At 32.5% G+C, this 23,807-nt stretch overlaps 1 protein-coding gene across 8 annotated transcripts in view; it reads right to left on the reverse strand.

Annotated features, from left to right (window-relative positions):
* The window catches only part of VPS13B (vacuolar protein sorting 13 homolog B), a 735,829-nt gene that overhangs the window by 386,288 nt on the left and 325,734 nt on the right, over window positions 1-23,807 (reverse strand). For all 8 annotated transcript variants that reach the window (XM_074316465.2, XM_019757646.3, XM_019757649.3 and 5 more), the window contains exons 22-23: window positions 15,396-15,523; window positions 5,030-5,264 (exon numbers count right to left, since the gene is read on the reverse strand). In XM_074316465.2, coding sequence (XP_074172566.2) covers window positions 5,030-5,264; window positions 15,396-15,523 — 363 coding nt within the window. The remainder of the gene's footprint in view (window positions 1-5,029; window positions 5,265-15,395; window positions 15,524-23,807) is intronic.

Consider the following 23,807-nt stretch of genomic DNA (forward strand, 5'->3'; position numbering starts at 1 on the left):
AAAATTGTTTCTACTTTAGGTTTCAGTGTTGATTATACAGTCACTCTATATTCTCCTAGGGAGTATGACAAATAGACTTTAGATGTTTCTATTTGATCCTAGCCTCTCCAATTGGTATGTGATATATTTTTTTAAGTTCAAAATAAACTAAAATGCTGTCCAACTCAGTTCCAGGGAAAAAAATCAGAGAATATAATAACATCTTATGCTTTATAGATGGAGACTTCTGTAGTTCTTAAGACATTTATAATGTATTTGAAAAATAAGATGAGAATAAGATATTTTATAAGAAAAACGACAAACAGTAGAAGTTGGCAAGAGAGTTGTAGGAATAAGAGGGATTTTTAAAAAGAGTTTTGAAGAGATAAAGAACAGTGGGGCAATATATATCAATCCTGTCATAAAATCCATTAGAAAAAACGGTTGTAATACTGTCACATCTTTCAATCACTGAGGGATTATTTCCAGCAACATGGTAGATTTAGTGCCCTGAATGAGCCGTATGTTAAAAAGAAATAAAAATGATTAATATATTTATAAAATGCTTATATATTAACACATACTATGAATAAAACTTATATAGCTTGGTCTACACACACTCAACATACAGACAATATCTTCTTAAATTAATTAACAAATTTCTCAGAAAGTAAGGATTATTAATGCCAGGGCCTTAGGGAAACCAGAAACTCAGAGGTAAGAAGAAAAATGTGTTAAGCCATTTCAAAATTGGTGAAACTGAACATTCTTGTTCACAACTAAGCCTAACTAAAGATAAAGCCTTAGGACCATTCCACGTGGAGAACCCAAAAAGCTCACGTGCAAGTGAGGTAAAGGTAGGGTAAACTAGAAATAAAAGTATCTAGATCTTACCCTCTCTACATGACCCTATCACAAACTCTACCAGAAAAGTGAACCTTGAACACAGGAAGAAAAATACTCATAACTACAAGCCAAGCCTCATAAGAAGTGGTGGCTTGAATTTTTATTATTTGTGTGGCATAAAAACCTCTAACAAAAATTTAGTTTTAAGTGGTCCCGAACAGGTAATGCTCTCAATGTGTCAGGAGCAAATTCAAACATGCACAGGAAGCAACTTCAGGCTCCTCTTGAAAAAAATGCACAAGAAATATGAGGCACAGAAATAAGAGTCAATAGGAATTAGACTGTAATATAACATAAATGATTCCTATATGAAGAAATATAAGGAAACCTTGAAAATCATGAACAAGCAGCAAGGTGTTTTTAAAAAACTAAAATGAAAAGAATATCATACATGAAATTTAAAATTTAATAAATAACGTGTTAAGATAAGAAAACTAATCTATGGTTTTTGGTATGCAGGGACAATTTGCCTTTAAGAAATAGTGAATGGCAAAAAGCTAGAGAAGATCTCCTGGGTGCTGGTAATATTCTTGATCTGGATTCAGATCCTGGTAGCATGGGTGGAGTTTTTTTATGAAATGTATCAAGTTGTACATTAAAAGTTGTGCAGTTTTCTGTACTATATATTAGAATTCTATAAAAGTTTACTCAAAAAATTCAATAAACAAGTTCAACAGCATATTAGATATAACTGAAAAGAAAATTAGTGAATTGGAGGATCAGATTAAAAAGCTAACTCAGAATGGAGGCCAGCATATCAAAGAGAGAAAAATATGCAAGCACAAAGACAAGAAAAATACATTTAAAAAGCAAAAAAACTAACATATATGTACAAAGAATGAGGCACAGACAACATCTGAAGAAATAAACTCAGAAAATATGGCAGAACTCATAAGTTACCAATACTAACACTTTAAAACTCAGAGATTAAGAACATTCTAAAGCTGGCAGAGAGAAAGGACAAAATACTTTCAAGGAAAGAGAAACTAACAGTAGATCTCTCAAAAGAACAATTTAAAAAACAAGAGTCAGCACAACAGTATCTTTAATAGGTCAAAAGAAAATAACTATCATCAAGAAATTGTATATCTAGCAAAATATCTTTTAAAAAGTAGGGCAAAATTCAGACATTTTCAACAAACAATTTTTGTTTCATTTCAAACAAAATTAAGTTTGCTAACAGCAGATCACTACAAAAAGGCAGAAGGAAAATTATCTAAGACACAAGAAAGGCCTAAGCTGTGAGAAGGAATGATTAGTAAGGTACTAGTACATGAGTCAGCATATATGGCGCATGACCAAATTTGGCTGACCAGATTTTGTGAATAAAGATTTATTAGAACATAGTCATGTCAATTCACTGACATAGCATCTATCGCTGTGTCTGTACTACAAAGAGTGGAGTAGTTGGGACAGAAACCATATAGCTGATAAAACTGGAAATATTTAACATCTGGCCTTTTGCTGAATAAATTTTCCAAGCCCCACATTAGTTATATAAATGCAATATCTATATAATTAATTATTAGTTAATAATATGCAACATATTATATACAATATAGAAGTAATTATTCTTTTTAAATTTTATCTTATGAAGTTTAAACGATAAAAGAAAGAATTAAAACATATGCTAATGACAACTGGTTAATCTGGTGAGAAGTAGTGAATTAAAGTATTTGAACACCTGTGTGTTGTTTAGAAGCACAGTAAATAACTTGATTTACTGCATAACTTAATAAATTAAATATGCATCAATATTTCTAGGACCGAGTTTGCTTTATGGAAAGATCATTAATGTCTAAAATAAAAATAAAAATAATGAGGAATAATTTCCAATATAGCAGAGGAAAAAAATGGAATTTAAAAATGTTATAAAGCAAACAATCTTGATAATGAAGACAACCCATATACATATATATATATATATATATATATATATATATATATATATACACACACACACATCACATATCTATAAATCTAATAAGGGTCTAATATTTAGAATATAAAAAGAACTCTTATAATTTAACAAAAGACAAATAACCCAACTAAAAAAAGGGCAAAGGATTTGAATAGAGTAAGAACAAATAAAAGAAGATCTACAAATGGCCAAGAAGCACATTAAAAGATATTCAACATCACTGGTCATTAGGGAAATGCAAATCAAGATGGCAATGAGATACCCCTTTATACCCAATGGGATTGCTAGAAACAAAAAGAAAGTCAATAACAAGTGCTGACACAGATAGATAAATTAGAACTTTCATGTATTTATGTGGGATTGTAAAATGGTGCCAATTTTAGGAAACATTCTATCAATTCCTCAAAAGCTTAACTATAGAATTACCATATGATCCAACATTTCTATTCCTAGGTAGATATGCATACAATGTATCTAATAGAAATTAAAACATATGTCCACACAGAAACATGTATAAAGTGATGATAGCAGAATTAATCAAAATAGCCAAAAGGTGGAAACAACCTAAATGTCCATCAACTGATGTATTCATAAAGAAAATGTAGCATAAACATAAAAATAGATTATAATTCAGCCATAAGATGGAATGAAGACTGACACATTATAACATGAATCAACCTTGAAAACATTACAGTAAGTGAAACAAATCAGTCACAAAAGACCATACATGATGTGATTCCACTTTATGAAATATATAGAATAACAAATTCATAGAGATAGACATATTAGTGATTGCCTGGGACTGGGAGAAGGAAGAATGAAGAGTAACTCTTAATAGTATACCAATTCTTTCTTGGGGTGATGAAACCGTTCTAAAATCTGACAGTGGTGACAGTTGCACAATACTATATACACTAAAAATTATCAAATTGCACACTTAAAAGGAAGAATTTTAAGATTGCAAATTATATTCCAAAGAGTTGATATACAAATATTAGTGAGTTTTAACAAAAAAATCAAGGGACGAATCATTTTAATCCTACAAAAATTACTCCAGAGTTGAGCATGCCCCAGCTCACTTTATAAGGCTAGCATACCCTTGACATGGTATCACAACACAATATGTGTTGTGATAATAAAGCACTCACTATAACCAAAAGCAAACTGCAAAGAATGGATATGTCCAATATGCTAGAGAATTGATCCTTGCATTGAGACAAACGTCACACAAGAAAAACTCTAAAGAAGTTCCTTCTAACCCTTAGCATTCTATGATTTTATGACAATGGCATTCATATTTAACAATCTTAAACATTATCAACATTAATTTCAGGCATTAAAATCATGCTTACTTCTGACAAATCTGAGAAAACTAGATTTCAGTGGAAGTTTCGATACAGAGAAAAGGAGAGAGAAATCAACATCAAGTCACAGTCAAAAACCACACAGACAGTATCTGCTTTTCCATAACAGTATGTATAGAATCTGAATGATACCAGGATTTATACACTTACATTCTAATAATATGAACAAGGTGTTGACCTGTTCAGTACTGTCAAAAATTTGAACCTTGTTATTAAAATATAGATTCACAGTATTTACTTTGCAACTTAAAACTTTTCAATGTTCATATATTGTTTGAGATGAAGATGTCAAAGTTCAAAAGGGTACGAATTTGCAACTAAAACACTGAACTGTCAGAAATCAAGTATGTATTTCAGAAAGAGTCACTTATCACACAATTATCTATTTTGCTTAAATGAGAAATCTAGACATATATTATGCTTGATAAAAATATATTCATTTGATTATGTTATATATAACCATTTATAAATAAAGTGTATAAATTAAGATCAACCTACTTATCATTCTTAATTCAGCCTAATGTATACATCTAAAACCAACTTTCTTCTCAAGTTGGTTTTACCTGTTTATAATTTTAATGATATTAATTGCATATCTTTTATAGATAGCCTCTGTTTATATACATATATATGAATATGATTAAAAGGTGTGGATGTCAATGAAGAGCATCACAGTTCATGTTCGTTTCCTTTGTAGATCTTTCTGTTTAGATTACTTTGTAGATCACTTAGTTCATCACCATGTAACTCTCTCAGGGAGAAGACTGATTTATATATGCACTAGGATATTAGAAAAACAACACAATTAAAAATATCAATATAAATATAATAACCATAAAAAGAATTTCTTTAAAAGTACCTTCTTCAAGGATGGGTCGGGGGATGACAAACGGAATCTCCTGCAGAGGTTCCATATTTTTGTGGCCAGCACTAACAATCTTTATTTGAGGCAAGCAGAGGACGAGCGTTCCTGGCATGCTGGTGTGTCCATGATACCAACTTCTTACTGTTCCAGGAATGTCACCAGATACAATTGTACTTGGGGAAGGCAGGCTACCATTTGGAATGAACACACAACAAGATTGTACTTCAAGCTAGAAAAGAAAAGCAGAATTAAAATACTTGCATCAGACTAAATTTGGGAGTAAACATACCCTCAAACACTAATAATATCTTTACTAGAATAAACAGGCAAGAAAATAAAAATGAAAATGTCCCATACTTGTGTCTTTATGAGCTACTTTTACTAAAGAACACAACAAACATTTGAAAAGGTTTGGGGTTTTGCTATAAATTTGATCAAAAGGGCACAATGACATCAGTTGAAAACATATCTGCTTTTCTACAGTTCTTTCCAAGAAACATAATTGAGTTAAAAATGTACTGGCAAACAAAGGTGAGAAAATCCTCCTCCTTTTCCAGTTGATTAGATTTTGTTAACACCAGCTAAGTCCTGAGAACTGACTAGCATTTTATTGCTCTTACTTGAAATAAAAAAAACCAAACAAACCCACAAACTGCTATTTCTATGTGCATTTTGCCCATCCATTTTTACTTTACAGACTAAAATATTTTTAAAAAATGTTTAAAATGTTAGGATTATAGCTCTAGGCAAACATTAACATACAACATGTTTTTATCACATAATTTCTCATTTTACAAACGTATACCAAGACTCAAGTATATACTTTATACTTGAGTTAGTGTGATATATATCACATTTGTTATAAACAGATACATGGTAATGAAGAAAATTCAGGAGACAAAAATCAGATCATTATTCCTTGTTTTTATCACACTTTAAATTATATAAACTGTGATTTAATGTGAAGTTTTTATGCTTCCCTATCCCCAGTGTATTTATGTAGGTTGCTAGGCCCTTAGAGAGGTAAAACAAAATTAAGCAAGCCCAAATCAAAACTTGAATTCATCATGAGTTCTTAATTCAAAAGCAACGTAGGTTAAAGTCTATTAGTCTTAGTTGGTTCTTAAAAAGTAATACTCTGTACTAGATTAGTAAATTGCTTAGGCTAGCAAACTTGCACTATTTTTAAGGAAAACAAATATGACCTGTTAATTTACTATAAAATATTTCGCATACAAAGGTATTATGTAAATTTGTAATAAAAATAAAATTTGTTTGCTTGATATAAATGTTTGGATATTCTAGCCAATTATATTAGCAAAGATGCTATATTTTATTAAAAAATAACTAAGAATATCACTTCTCATGGGCCTAATATATTCCTTAGTGAAAGTATAATGATATGTAACAAGTCTGGAATTCCTTGATACAATAAATAATTTGCCAGCCTTATAAATAAGCAAACTTACTCATCTTTGATTCAACATTTATATGCATGGACAAACTGATGAATTCAGTGAAGAAAAATATTAAGTAAAATTTTGCAAAAATAAATACATTGGATCATGGAGTATGAGTTCATTTTTTAGTTCTAGAATTTTACCTCGCAGCTTAGATAATTTAAGTATGTATACTCGTATGTTAAGTAGTTAATTGATTTAAGATCACAACATATTTTTTATTCTGAAATAGAAGTGTATATTGTCTCAGATGTATTACACTTAAGTTTTTAAATATTTAACATAAGTCATTATTAGTGTTCAATTGCACAAATTAAAATGGTACCCTGAGAGCATATTCTCCTATACACATTGTGGTAATAAGGTCAAATTATGAAGAGTCAGTATTTAACACTTCATGTAGGTATTGATGCTGTTTTGAAAAATGCTTTCAATAATGTGAGCTAACTGGTTTGATATGCCACCATATACACATATATATACATATAGGACCTGAAAAAAACTTTAAATTGTACCCAAATTTCCAAAATCACAATATATTCCAAAATCCTAATAATTCAGAAATAAATTGTTTCATTAAATTTAAACAACCTGAGCAATACATAAAGAATCAACAGTATATTGGCATGAGATGCATAACACTAAAAAATTAACTTTCTAAAATATGATGTATGTTGTGGGGATTGCTTTAATGATAAGAACCAAAACATATACATAATCCAAATTGCTCAAACTTACGTTACATCTATTTTATATACTAATGCTATCACATAAATCTTTTTACACTTTTAAAATAACTGTTAAACTGTACGTCTAAAATTGTGGTTTTAATGTAAAATGTTGAATGATTTATACAAGCAAACAGAAATCTGCAGCAGTAAATTCTGCATTAATGTAAGGATCTGACAATCCAAGGGAAAGAAAATGAAGTAATCTGCCAGTAAGAAGTCCTCAAACCGGGGGTCAGATCATGTTCATGGAAACCATCTGGTTGGGACCCTCTGAGCCACACCAAACACAAATGATCTTTTAAAAAAATATCCTATTCATTAATGCATCACAGCTGCACTGAGTGTTACTTCATTTTTCCGTGGCAACATCCTTTCTGTTTCAAGGATCTTATTTCAGTTTTGGTAGCAACGTGTTCTTTCTTCAATATTGAACACATTCATGCGCTAAAGTGAAGGGATTATTACAAATTCTTGAAGTAGAACCACCGCTATTTTGATTCCTATTAGGTCAAGGACTACATATCTAATTATTACATACTGAGGACAAACCAATACAGCAGAAATTGTTCAGTATTCTTGTTTTAATAAATGATTGTCACATACTTTTTTCTGAGGTTAGTCAAATGAGGAACATCAGACTAAACTCTATACTTAAAAATGGCTAAGATGGTAAATTTTATGTTATTTGTACTGTACCACAATTAAAAATTTTTTCTGAAGTTCCAAGTTTATGTGCAATTTGAAAAGATTCATGTCATTTATGTACCCCATATGTAAGGTTTGGTTAACTTAGATTTCTCTAATTTCTGTGTTCTATTACAACTCAGTTAAAAAGAAGACAATAAAACAGGTTTCATTTATATATTAATCTGACCATTTTACTTCACCCACTGTCCATCATACACAACACTTTATATATAAATGCTCTAAAATGTTATACCATATTTTCTGTCCTTTTAAATAATGGTCCTATTTCTTATTCCCAAATAACATGCTTCTTTTTCTTTAAAACTTGAAACTTCAGTGAAAATTATGTTTTGCAAAATTTCTACAGAATGAAATATTCTCTGTATGAATGTATTTTATTCCTCAGAACAGGAAACAGTTTCAAATAAAAAACAAAAATGAAGAAATATTCAGGGTGTAATTTCATTCATTTTTTCTTTTTTTATTCATGAATTCTTTAATATTTACCATGAACTGAGCAGGAAATGAGGAACAAAGAGACAAAATACATATCCCAGTGCTTAAAAAACTTGAAACAATAGGGTTTTAAAATACCAATAGCCTTACCAAATTTTCACCAGAATTCAGCTCTACAATGTCAGATACTTTGCCAATTTTGCTCATTCTACAGTCTCAGTACATAGTACAGTGCTTAGCATGTAGTAGGTACTAAATAATTATTAAATAAACAATTATTTTTATTAGCATCAGATACAGATATTAATTAAAACAATTGTTTAATTCATGTTCATCATTTCATTCCAGAGAGAAAACATGGTAGGGAAATTTGAAAATTGACTTGTCAGCCAAATGGGTACAACTCCAGCTATGGGACCTATGACAAGCTATTTAATCTGTCCATTACCTCAGTCCCCTCATCTGTCAATGGAAGGAAATCAGTGTTGATATGAAGATATAACACATTAACTGCCACCTAAATTTTTACTAAATAAATAAAGTCAATAAACACACACTGAATATCCACTATATGCCAGATCCATATAATATATTAGCCCTCACAGATTTATCAAAGATATTCACAGTCCTTTTATATACAAATGCTGTTACTTATGGTTGAGCTATCTATGTATATAGAGGCCACCAAAATATTTCATTTGCAGTATAAAAAATATACAAACTATTACCCAAATCACAGTTTTCCTATTTTATAAATTCTCAATGCATTATGAAAATACTTTGAGTATCTTACATGTAGTACGAATCTAAATATTCCCATTTAGGTCTTTAGGTTAAAAACCTCAAAAGTGAACATTAGTTGTCTTCTTTTTCAGAGTGAGTGCTATAAATCTCCACACTTTTTCCATAAATACATGTCAGGGAATTATAAAAAGATTCATACATTTGTATTCCAGACTTCTTCCTTCTGACAAACTACCTTGCAATTACTGTCACTTTCTCAATGTGTATAGATAAAAATATGGTCCTGCGTAGAAAATTTTAAGCATATGTAAAAAAATTACTTTTGCAATTGAGGTGATTAACAGTTGATCTGTCTAGCCTAAAATGCCTACTCATTTTATCCTAGAGATAAGGTAGGAAGATCAATGGACATGAGGACATCAAGTGTCTCACACAATGTGATTACAGCATCACTGGTCATATTCTATGTTTAACTTCCTGGAAGAAACAATTCAATTGGTTTACCTCAACTGGCTTATTGGTACTTGAGACACTTTGACTGATACACCAAAATGACACGGAATATGGAAAGAAGTTCCATAAAGTATTAACAGAGCACTATTAGCAAAATAAAGAGACAAGGATGTTTGGTATGGAAAATAGATTCCATTAACACTACATTGTCTATTTAGAAGACATCAGAAAGTACAAAAAACATCCAGGAAATGCCATAGGCCAGCAACATAATCTTCAGTATAAAGACAAAAACCCACCAGGGCACCGTTCTCCTTTATTAGTGAATTCCAGGTCAGAGTATTTTGTCAACTGCATGCCATTGCCAATGATGTACTTCTGGGATAAAATCGTAGCTTTTGAAGTATAAAAAATAAGTTATTTGCTGATCAGCAGATAGAGAAAAACTGAAAAGAACAATAGAGTTTATGCTAATCTCATTGCTAATTGTGAGGCCCCCATACCAAGCTTATATTTTTTTAAAAAAATTGTTCAAGACTACACGTAGCACTATAAAATAATCCACTACAATGAAGTGTGCAAGCTCCTTTTCCCATTGAAAAACAAATATTGTTTATGTTTTTATGTAATTTAAGCCTTTTTAATCATAAATAAAAAAGAACATTGGTTTAGCAAGTATCAACTTTAGCTCCAAAATCAATTTTCCAGAAACACTGATGCCAAACATATTTACTTGCTCAGACTTCCACTTTGATAGCTTTAAGTTGTGATGTTCTGTTCTATCTGATGATGACTTCAGGGTTTTGTTTTATATTTTGGTTCACAAAACTATTTGGAAAACAGACACTACTTTTTAAAAAACTCAGAATTTTAGGGCCCAGACTTGAATCATTTAATCAGAAGCAAGTTTTTTCTTCAAACTTTTCCAGAACACATTAATATTTAAATATATAATGTGTATAATACAGGACTGGACCTAGGGGTGAGGCTAGCAAGGTACCTAGATCACACCCAAAATAACCTATACAAAGATATATCATATAGTATTTTCTGTACTTATATATTAATTTATACTCAATAAGGTTAGTCAAATGAGGAACATCAGACTAAACTCTATACTTAAAAATGGCTAAGATGGTAAATTTTATGTTATTTGTACTGTACCACAATTAAAAATACAAAAGAATGAAGAAACAAAGAGGAACATCAGTATCTCTACTTACAACAAACCCATAATGACGTACAACATTAACTTCATTGTAGGTTATAATGAAAGCACTGTATCATTATAAAACAAGCAAAACAACCAAAAGAATCTCACAAGAATGTTAGAATTAAAAATAACCAAAAATTACTAAATCTAACCATTTCATATGGCAGATAAGCAAAGTAAAGCCCCTAGTTATCATCCTGTGTTTGATACGAGTGACCACTGGCTCCTAGAAACTCTCCACACACCCTTCATACCACATTTCTGATCATTCCCTTATAGTTTCCATCAAGGACACTTTCTATGTCCTTGATGGATACGAATTTTAAAGTAGTAATCTTTAAAATTGGTATTCTCTTGGCCCATTGCTCTTTAAACTTTAAGTACTTGTTTGAATGACAACCAATTTTCCTGGTTTTAACCATCTGTAGATGACTCCCAAAATTGCATCTCTAATGTGAACCTCTTTCTTAACCTCTAGATATGAATATCCTGCTGTCTAATAGATAGCTGGATATCTTACAGGCATTTCAGATACATGTGTAAATTCAAACTCCCTATTTGCCCTTAACCCAGAAAAGGTACTACTTCTATCATTGACAGCATGACAAACCACCCAAACACCAAAACCAGCACCTGGACCATCACTTAGATAACCCCCTTGCTCGCATTCCCCATTTCCACTCGCTAGGTACTGCTGATTTTACCTTAAGTCTCTCAGGGTCACTGGCCAACTTGGCCCATTGTCTAGTGTTTTGAAACCATTTTTTTAGCATACTTTGTCCGATATTTGGTTGTTTCAGGCAGCAAGAAAAATCTGGTCCCTGTTACTTCATCCTGGGCAGGAGAATGTTCTGAAGCATATTTTACGTTGTATAATATTTATGTGTCTACTTGTGAGCTTACAAATATAAAGATTTCTTATATCACATGGAATCTGAAACTGGAAGATTTTCCTAGAGCTGTCAAATAATCGCGTAACCTAATACCATCTTTCTTATCCCATTACACAACCAGTTACAGTGGTCAATTTTTTTACAGAATAGATAAAAGGGAATGAGGTACTTTTAATATAACTACTTATATCATTATGAAATAATTTTTAGGAGCAAAGTAAACTTCAAACACCTAAATATTCCATATAGCAATTATACTCTAGATAATGCAGTACTGTCATCTGGTTCTTCTACAAATCAGTAAACACTCATCTGAATTCATCATGTACCAGGTAGTGCGTGCCCTAGGCATCCTTTCAGTAAATGACATTTACTTTGACATTCCCATTTCTCTTTGGGAGCCTATGAGGTTTCTAAGGAATCCCTCTAATAGAGGCTTTCCATAAGATGCTTCATAGAATGGCTCTTTGCCTTTTTCTTACTAGACCATGAGAACTACTATGTTTCTTTCAACTCCTCAGCATCTAGCTTGATGTGCAAGAAAAATTAAATGCTGAATGTGAGAATGAATGAAAGAGTAATAAACGGAGGGAAAGAGAGCCTTCCACAATATATTATTAGGTAACCAGCTATTTTCTAAAGTAAACAAGTTTACATGAGGGCATTAAAAGGTTAACATGCACATTATTATTAGGTAAATACTTATATTTTAACTAGATTTTTTAAAAATATAGTATTAATCAGAAAGAATATGTGGCATTTCAGAAGCCAAGTAGGATATATTAAGGTGCAGTGGGGCCTTGGCACAATCCCTGAAATTACACTCTACCTTCTTTAACTCCAGGACTATCACTAAGAGTAGTAAAAGGCAATTGATTTAAAAAAAACACAAACTTCAAGAGATCTGTTATACTCCCACTATAGTATAATATATACTCCTGTGTGAGACATGCACACACACACACACACACACACACACACGGTGCCAAAAATATATATATGCATTTTAAGAAAGGAAAATACTGTATTAAAATTGTAACAATATATACCGATAACAAAAGATGAATACAAGTTATGTGTATACTTTTTTTGGCACGCTGGTGTGTGGTACATGGACATACACACACACACACACACACACACACACACACACACACACACAATGAATGAATGCTATATAAGCTTATTTTGGTATCAAAGCACTTTCCCTAGAACGGAGAAGGAAAACTGAACAAAAGAAGAAAGGAGATGTGTTACTAAGAAGACAAAGCTACAGACACGAGAGTCAAAAGAAGACAAATTTTGTGTAGCAGGTCAGACAGCGAAAATTCAAGAGAGATGTTGTCCATGAAGATATATTATACATTAAATAAGCCTCAGAAAAAAGAGATACACTTTTCCTACCACAGTTCTTAGTCACAATTCAGTGACACCAGAATCCCAACTCCTGAAAACAGCTGGCTTAAAGTGCTAAAGAAAAGCATGATATATAAGGTAAAGTGCTGGAGAGACATCTGATAATATTTAGATTATTTCTTTTTTCCATGAAATATTACTGGTGGCAAACCATAACTTAGAACTTCAGACTGAACTATAATACATTCACTATTATTTACATAATCATTACAGTAGAAACATTTGTTCTAAGTATTTACTCATCTTCTTAACTACTTACTAAAACACTTTGGTCTTTACCTTTATTGACTAGTAAACACACCACATATTACTCTTTCTAGAACATGATTAAAATAATATGTAACAAGATAGTAGGTAGAATTCATCAGACAAAAAAAAACACTTATTGTACTAGTGATTTAAATAGTAAAAACAGAATGTGTTTAGTCAGTGAAATTAGATGAGCACATAAAGTTCAGCAGGGCAGTAGGTAGAAAGACAAGAAAGAAAACTTCTCAAGTGATTTTCTTCTGACCACATACTGTAAGCTAAGAATACAGATTGAGTTCAACCAAACTGAGAAAGTATAACTGAGATAGAATTGCCCATCTTATCATTCTCATTGCTATTAACAACAGGTCTTCCCTGAGATTAAAGATTTTATGATAATAAAAACTACATGTAATTAAGTGAATAAATCTAAATAGTTATCAGGAGCAAAACCACACATGTTCTAGTTAAGCTCTACCATGAGGGAGGGCATGGGTGTTCATTTATACAAAGACTGGGTGCTAGAAAATGAAAGAGACTATAAGGAGATAGTGTTTTATCATTAAATTAAAGAGGCTAACATGAATATAAGTGTTCAGCAACACTGTAAGAATACTGTGCATTTCTGCTTCTGCAATCTGAGACAATGTAAAAGCACTAAATGTTGCCTGTATTCATGCAGTTTCATCTGTCCTATCTGATGCCACCAGAGCATCAAAGGAAACTCTAGGGAAAGAAAACAGGCGAGTCAACACAAGGAGTTGTCTGAATAATATTAATTGTAAAAGGCCTTATGCCGGCTGAGGTTAGTGACAATTAGCTGATGTCTGTGAAAAAGTCATACTTCCTGCAAGCAAAGAGTTAAAACAACAAAAGAGTGACAAGACACTTTCTCTCTCCCACTCTTAACTTTCTTAGAAACAACATGCTGAGAAAAGAGAGGCTGTAAAGGATTGTCTATATCCAGGTTATTGACTCTTGTATTAGATAGCAGAAATGCACAGTATTCTTACAGTGCAAACAATTACATTCACTGACTGATACCAGGCAACTGGAGATGTTTTTAGATATATTTTTAAAAAGTGTTTTGATAGATAAGTTTTCATTAATCAGAATATATTATACTTATGCACAACATGTCTGTATCTGTCCTCATTTCTTTTCTATGCCATGTAACAAATTACCACAAATGTAGCAGCTAAAAACAGCACATATGTATTATCTTGCAGTTTCTATGGGTGAAGCATCCTGGTATAACTTGTTGATCATTGACCTTGCTCTTGTTCTTAAGGTGAGAGCAACTTTCTTTTGCAATTTTCTACATCTTAAAGTGGAAGGCCCCAGTACTTAGACATTACTCTCTGCTACACATAAAATGCAATAAAGTTGCCTTTGGTATCACTAATCTATCATATCTTATTCAAACAATTCAAATTCTACACAAAAACTTATAATGTATAACTACTGAGTTACTTTTACCTAATTCCTATGAAATTAGATAAGCATTTAATTCTTCATTTTCATCAAGTGAAACATGATCTGGAAGGAGGTTAATTCAATAAGATTAAATTATGTGTCCTTAAAAGTGAAAATAAGTGAGAAGAAAAGTTAATAACAATAACAATTTTCATAATAGTTATAATTACCACTTTTACATTTAATTTGTGATTAGGTAGGGAAAATAATTAAGTAACCCTTTTAATGTAATTCCAACAAAGTTTTTATCTCAGTACTAAGAATGTGATTTGTACATTGAACATTTAAAACATATTAATAATGCTTAAAGAAAACCAAAAGTAGAATGAATTAATATTAATTCAAGAAACATCTCAAAATTTGTGTATTTTTATAACTTTATCAGAAAAAGCATGTAATATGTGTTTCATATCATTTTGTTACTAATATGCCAAGCATGCCAATAGTTTTAATCTAAATTATGCAAAAGAAATGGTATTCATAAGTGTTACCAACCAGAAAATGTTTACTAATATTATAAGTGCTAAAAAGTAAAAAGGATCATGGAAGTTAAACCCCTGATATTTCTACCTTTTATTTTACCTGTAGAGTGAGACTCTTTACTGCATTCCATACTGCTCCAATAAATTCTTTCATTCTCTCTTCAGGACTTCTACAGCCTTCCGATATATTCAGCATGGCTTTCACAGGAACTGACAATGGTCTGGATTCTAAGTATAAAAATAGCTAGTTATTTAACAGCAATGTACCTTACAATTCATGGAAATATACAGAAAATATTTTCAAGATTATTCTTTCCTTGTTTAAAATTAAAACTACGTAAGATTATAAAATATCATTTTAGATCATTTTTTCTTATACAATTATTGACATTTGCAACTATTTAAAAATAAGCAAAACAAATGTGTTAAAAGTTAGGAGTGAGTTGGTTACTTTTGTCAGGGATTGGTGATTGGTACGTGGGTTTGTGAAGCAATGGTAATGTTTTATTTATTGAACACCTAGATGTATTCACTTTGTGGAAATTAAGCTGTAACCTAACCATCAATCCATTTCTCAGTATAAAGTTAATACATCAATACAAACTTTACTTGAAAAGGGGAAATTCAAATACACAGTACTGATGCATCCAAAATTGTTAGGAAATGGGTCTTCCCATATGTCCATTTTCCTGATAACAAAAGCTATAGAATCTCTCAGTCCTAAAAACTGACTTTGATGGTAATCAAAAGAAGTATGCAATTACATAAAAGGTAGATTTATATATTAAGAAAATGAAATGTGATATTCCATTCAATATAATATGTTACTAAAAACTTTGTTCATCTAAAATAATAGAATTTCAACAATATTTATAATGTAAAATTTCAGAAATTTAAACAGCTTAATAATTTATAACATATATCTAAGAGACCCATATGTATTATGCATTTTAAATTAATGCTAACATATTATTTATATGCAATATTTTAAGTAGCGTAAACTAAATCAATCAGAGCTTGCTTTTCAAGACGTTTACTAAGCTGATGATCCTAGGATGCTCTTCAAGGTAAGTGATATGATACTACCAATATGAGAACGACAGTTGCTGTATTTACTCATACTTGCCCTTTCCTCCCAACTTGGTTCATATATTTGCATTCATACTAAATATACAATACCTTAAGGGCATGGAGCATAGATCTTTTTTTCTCATACTTATAGTCCCATAGTCTACCACATTATGTATATTAGAAAGTAAAAAAACATGTTTGTTTAAGAAAAACAGTTTGGGAGAGATCCATGGAGATATCTGGGAGCAGAAGACTCTGGGAAAACAGAACAACAATGCAACCGTCCTCAGTTAGGTGTGTGCTTAGGATTGTCAAGAAACAGTATAGAAGAAGTAAGAGTGGCTAGAGTAGAGTAGATGAGAAAAGTAGATGAGGTCAGAGCTATCAAGAGGGACCGAAAAGCACACAGGACGTACAATGGCCATGACAAGGAGGTTAGCTTTTACACTGAAGGAGTTGGGATATGACAGTGGATTCTAACTAAATACAGTCATGAAATTAATGGACATATTCTGAAAGAATTTATCTGGCTACTATGTAGAAAAGTGACTACATGGATCAAGTATCAAACAGGAAGACAGCTTGTGAGAGATGATGGCAGCGATAGAGGTAGTAAGAAGTGGTGAAATTGTGTATCTATTTCAATGACATAGCAAAGGATTTACTGATGGACAAGATGTATATAGTAAGAGAGAAACGCAAGGAAGATGACTTCAAGGTTAAGGTCTGAGCAAATGGAATAATGGAGCTATAGGAGGAGAGCTGAGAAAAAAAGAAACAATTTTAGAACTGTCAAGTTGAGATTTCCATTAGACACTTAACAAGCAGATATCCTTTTCAATTGTCACCTTGGCAAACACTTTAAAGAATTAATTTGTATGTGTACAAAATTTGTCATTGTTGAAGCCTTTTGTGAGAATGTTTCATATACTGGAAATATAAATATGACTTATAGAGTGGAATTACAACACAGGGCCAATCTGTATCTATTAGGATTTAAATATGCACATTTTTCTACAAAACAATCCCATTTCTAAGAAATTGAGCTACAGAAATACAAAACATGTGAGAGTGCATGCAGACAAAGAATTTATAAAGGATGTTCAGTATCAGCAGTATTATTTAAAAGAAAAAAAAAGTGGGGAGGAAGGAAAGAAATAAAATGCAAAGTAATATCTGCGCATCAAAAAAGAAATGGTTAAATTATTAACATTGGATTATCTGCAATAAAGATCATTCAATCATTTAAATATTAGGAACAATTAAAGGTATGACCAAAAGCACATTTTCAGTATCTTGTGAAGTGAGCTGAATTAAATGTTTTACAACAATGAATTACCTACTGTAATTTTTAAATAAAGTACTTTATTTTAATGTAAAATATGTTAATTTACTTTCTACTCAGTTGGACTTCACTGCTATCTTTTGTACATTAGTACTCATAGTTACAAGAAGAAAATGGAATAACAGACTTAAATGTAGACCAACACACAAAAACCTGCACATGGATGTTTACAGCTCCTTTATTCATAATTGCCAAAACTAAGAAGCAACCAAGGTGTTGTACAGCATGTGAATCAACAGATAAACTGTGGTATATCCAGAAAATTGATATAATTTCATCACTTAAAAGAAATGAGCTATCAAGCCATAGCAACACATGGAGGAAATTTAAATGCATATTACTAAGTGAAAGAGGTCAGTCTGAAAAGGCTACATACTGTATAATTCCAACTATATGACATTCTGGAAAAGGCAAAACTATAGAGACAGTAAAAAGATGAGTAGTTGCCAGGAGTTAGTGAGCATAGAGAATATTAGAGTAGTGAAACTACACTGTATGAACTATAATGGTAGATACCTGCCATTATAAAACTGTCCAAACGCGCTGAATGTATGCCACCAGTGAACCCTAATATAAACTCTCAACTTTCAGTGATTATGATGTTCATCAAATAGAACAACGTATCATTTTGGATGTTCATAACAGGAGGGGCTGTACATGTGTGGACGCAGGAGACATATGGGAAATCTCTGCACCTTCCCCTCAATTTTGCTGTGAATCTAAAAGTGCTCAAAAAATACCATAAAAAAATAAATGTTTAAAATGTAAGCCAGGGGCCGGCCTGGTGGCTCAGGCGGTTAGAGCTCCGTGCTCCTAACTCCTAAGGCTGCCGGTTCGATTCCCACATGGGCCAGTGGGCTCTCAACCACAAGGTTGCCAGTTCAATTTCTCAAGTCCTGCAAGGGATGGTGGGCAGCACCCTATGCAACTAAGATTGAGCACAGCACTTTGAGCTGAGCTGCCTCCTGGATGGCTCAGTTGGCTGGAGCGCGGGTTCCAAACCACAAGGTTGCCAGTTCAATTCCTTGAGTCCCGCAAGGGATGGTGGGCTGCGCCCCCTGCAACTATAAACGGCAACTGGACCTGGAGTTGAGCTGTGCCCTCCACAACTAAGACTGAAAGGACAACAACTTGACTTGGAAAAAAGTCCTGGAAGTACACACTGTTCCCCAATAAAGTCCTGTTTTCCTTCCCCAATAAAAAAAAAAAAAAAATGTAAGCCACATTTTAAAACTGTTTAAAGAATGAATACCAAAGGTGTCCATAAAAGCTGCTCATGTCAAATTTTCAAAATCTAGAATACAGAATACCAGTCTTACATAAATACCATTACTGCAACTTAAAAATAAATCCATCTAATAAATGCTAACATTACTAAGTACTATGGATTCCATTATATGACTGTGAAGCAGTATTTCAAGTGACAACTAACCAAAAGAGCCACAAGTTTACTGTAAACGCGATCTTTGCAAATAAATGATCTAATAAAAAAATAATTAAAGGAGGCCCTGAAATCTAGATGAGGCTTAAAAATGCTGTCCAAAAACCCATGACAAATATTATCAGTTAAAAATTCTATTTAAACAGCTTAATCTGGCTATTAGAGGTGTAAAGGCACACTATTTTGGATATACTAATTTTTCAATCCATATTTTCTAAAAGGTAATAGGAAGACAAGTTTGTTTAAAAAAAAAAACAGAAAAACATTTTTTTCCTATTTTACATGTAGGATATTTACAAAATTCTGCCAATCTTGATCCATATTTTATTTAACCAAAACCTCTGTTAACACCTACGACAAGCCAGGTTTACTGCTCTAAGTGCTTTACAAATGTTAGCCAGTTTTAACCTCATCACAACCCCCCATGAGGAATGAACTAGTATTCAGACTGTTGCTACCACCATTTTCAGATATGGAAACTGACCACAGAGAGGTTAAGCAACAACCTAAGTCACCCACCGGGTAAGAAGCAAAACAGCAATGAGAATCAGGGAACTCTGACTCCAAAGTCTATGATTTTAGCTACTATGTTGTGGTCCCTCTTCTGTTATTCAAACCTTGTGCAGTAACTTCTAGTTCTACCAAATATGTAATAAATGTATAGTATTTCTACTGAGGATCATGGTACCACAAATAGTTCAGAAAACATAAGAGTTCTTTATTCCCACTGGAGCTAAATAAAATCGACATTAATACAGTAGTCTGCTATCTTTGTATTACGTTCTTGATTTCAACAATAAATAATTTTGAGACCCAAACTTTATTGCTTAAATTAATATCAACAATTATTTCTTAGGCATTTAGCATCCAACTTGGTACAATATTAATCCTTTATTTCTGTGCCTTGGAGCAAGTACTGCACTTGGAATCAACTTGAGTAAGTTTTAACTATGCAACTGCCATAAAAATTGAAGTGTCAGAAGTTAATAATACCTATACCAAATGTCAAGAATACTATTCATTTTAAGTTATAATGTACATAAAAACAGTCAGAATGTACATTTAAAAAGTACAATAAATATAAGGAACAATGATAACAAAAACAACTGGCTATAAGTATAGAAAAGAACTTCAAGTTCACCGTATCTGAAACACAATTACCCTCCTTTTCTATCACAATGAACCTATTGTTTTAGTTCTGCCTTACATGCCTTTTCCTCTGAGAAATTGTCACTGATTTCCCCAAATTAGATTTGGTCCTTCCTCACTAACCTCACATAATTCTGACATAATTCTGTGTAACATATTTAATTTTTCATGGTATAATTTTAAACATTTGAATATTTGTCTCTCCAAAAGTAGCAGCAGAGCATAGCTGTATAGTATAGCAATAAATGGTAGTGGCTAATGGTTTGACTTTGAAGATACATTCTGGGTTCTACTATGAATCTTACCTGTCCAGTGAGAAATAATCTTTATGTACTCATTTCTTAATGTAACACCAATTAGATAAAGTTGGCTAAGGAAGAATAAAGCTAGATACTCCAGGCCACACAATAAAATGACTAAATTTTGGCCTCTACATATCAATCAATGTTTCTATCAAAGCATTCCTTTTCCTTCTTAAAGAAATTGGAACCTGGTAACAATCAGTATGTCAAAAACCTGTTTTTATTTTGAGGGTTTGAGTAATAATGTCAATGTTTAAATAGTATCTCTAAGTATCCTGTAACACGCGAGGTGTGATCATAAAATATACCGAATGTTGAAATAAAAAAAAAATTTGTAACAGTAAAAGACACACTGCAATTAATCCCCCTCAATATACTCCCCCACCCCACCGCCACACTTATCCCATCATTCTTGCCACTTTCTGAAGTACCTGTTTAGTGTTTTTAGTTGTCTGTTGTCGCTGCCTCAATATCCTGAATCGATTGAAAATGTTTACCTTTCATGGTCATTTTGACTTTGGGGAAGAGCCAGAAGTCACACAGAGCCAGATCTGGTGAATAAGGTGGATGAGGACACATATAATGTTTTTATTTGACAGAAATTGCCATGCCAGAAGCGATGTGTGACATGGAGTGCTGTCATGAGGGAGGATGAAACCATTTGCCCATTTCATGTTAACGTGTTGTTCAAGATCCATGACTTCCAGCACACTTTAAAACACACTTTCTCTCAACCGCAGCTCACATCTGACTGACTGCACCAAACAATTTAAAACTTGTCACTCACTGTTACTAAGGTTCAATGTGCCACTTCCCATATTGAAGATCCCTGCCTTTCTGTTGGACGGCACTCGGCAGCAGTATTCTCCATATTTTGTGGTCCAACCTAGCATATAAACCAATGGCACCAAATACTGACATTTGATACCAAATGGCTTATGTCTTTCAAGTTCAAAATTCTAAAAATGATAAGGTTACTTCATGATATCAAAGAGTAAAAAACATTTGTTCACCTACAGTAATAAAATTCACTTCTCATGGTAACAGCTTCTCAGAATTAAAACTCTTTTTGTTTCGGTTTATCATATGCTGTGTAAAATTTGGAGGTGCTATCATAAAAGTACGTCAAGTTTAGTATTTGGTCAATAAAGGAGGATGACTTCTAATAAGAGAGTTACAACAAAAAAATTCCTGTGGTAATTTTTCCTTTAACCATAAGATATTTGACCACTCATTTTTTAAAATTTTATCAAATTTACTGTGGTGACATTGATTAGTAAAATTACATAAGTTTCAAGTGTACATTTCTATAATACATCATCTATATAACACATTGTGTGTGTCAGTTCTCCTTCCATCACCATATATAAAACCCCCTTTTCCCTCTTCTAGCAACCCCATACCCCCATTACCCTCTGGTAACCACTAAACTGTTGTCTACGTCTATGAGTTGTTGTTTCTTTGTCTTGTTTGTTTGTTGCTTTCAAGTTTATATCCAACATGAATGAAGTCATTTGGTTCTCGACTTATTCCATCTGACATATTTCATTTAGCATGATAATTTCAAGATCAAGCCATGTTGTCGCAAATGGCAGTACTTAATCTTTTCTTATGGCCGAGTAATATTCCATTGCATGTGTGTACCACATCTTCTTTATCCAATCATCTATTGAAGGACACTTGATTGTTTCCATGTCTTGGCCACCGTGAATGTTGCTGCAATGAACACAGGGGTACATATGTCTTTACGGATAATGTTTTCAGATTTTTTTGGGTAGATACTCAGAAGAGGGATTGTTGGTAATTCTACTCTTAATATTTTGAGGAACCTCCATCCTGTTTTCCATTGTGGCTGTACCAATTTACATTCCCACCAGCAGTGTATGAGGGTCCCTTTTTCTACACAAGCTCTCCAACACTTGTTACTACTTGTCTTGTTGATAACAGCCATTCTAACAGGTGTGAGGTAGTATATCACTGTGGATTTGATTTACATTTCCCTAATAGCTAGTGAAGTTGAGCATTTTTTTTCATATATCTGTTGGCTGTTTGTCTTCTTGGGAGAAGCACCTATTCAGGTCTTCAGCCCATTTTTTAAACTGGATTGTTTGGTTTTTTTTGTTGTTTAGTTGTATGAATTCTTCATATATTTTGGATATTAACCCCTTATCAGAAGTATTGTTTACAAATATCTTCTCCCATTCGGCTGGCTGCCTCTCTGTTTTGTTTACGGTTTCTCTTGATGTACAGAAGATTTTTAGTTTGATATAGTCCCATTTATTTATTTTTGCTTTTATATCCCTTGCCTCTGAGGTCAAATTCATAAAATCCTTGCTGAAGTCAAGGTCCATGTTTATCTATGTTTCCTCTATGCAGTTTATTATTTCAGGTCTTACGTTTAGGTCTTTGATCCACTCTTGAGTTACTTCTGATACATGGTAACAAATAGCAGTCTTGTTTCATTCTTTTGCACGTGGCTTTCCAATTTTTCCAGCACCATTTATTGAAGAGGCTTTCTTTTCTACATTGTATATTTCTGACCATCAATTTTTACATTTATGCACTTCATTCAATATAGTGCTTATACCAATACATTATTCATATCACCGAAAACACAATCTGTGTTTCCTTTATCTATTTATATCATGTAGCACCGTGCAATACCATGGTGCCTTGCTCAGTAAATGTTCAATCAATCAATCATCTTTTGAAAAAAGAAAAACTCATCTACCTTCTTGAAATCTTCCCCTAATGACATATCATTTGACTTTTTTTTTTCAAAAATATACCTTTGTGTAAGGTATACATTAATGATTTCATTTTCATTTGAACTTTAAATAATCCCCAAGAAGAAGAGTGTGCCAACCTTTATTTTTACTTTACATTCGTGGGAAACCAAGCTATTCAGCCATGTACTCATAGCCAAGACAATATTGTGCTGGGGTAGCAGTCTTAAACAGTTGAATTACTTAAAAAAAAAAGAAAAAAAAACTTTAAAAGATAAAGCTAAAAAACTCTCCTGAGACTAAGCCTTGCAAATTCAGGTTATAGATCATCCTGGAGTGGCTGCATGCTTTAAACAGTCCTAAGCAGAGAGAAGATGACAACTAAAAAGAGCCCATGAGAAAAATCACGGCTTCCTAAGGGATAAAGAAAGGAGAAGTAAAAGCTTGGGAAAGAAAAATGCTTCAGTAGGACATGAAG

The sequence above is a fragment of the Rhinolophus sinicus genome, chromosome 6, assembly GCF_057876585.1.
Source record: "Rhinolophus sinicus isolate RSI-liver-muscle chromosome 6, RSI-T2T, whole genome shotgun sequence".
Lineage (NCBI taxonomy): Eukaryota > Metazoa > Chordata > Mammalia > Chiroptera > Rhinolophidae > Rhinolophus > Rhinolophus sinicus.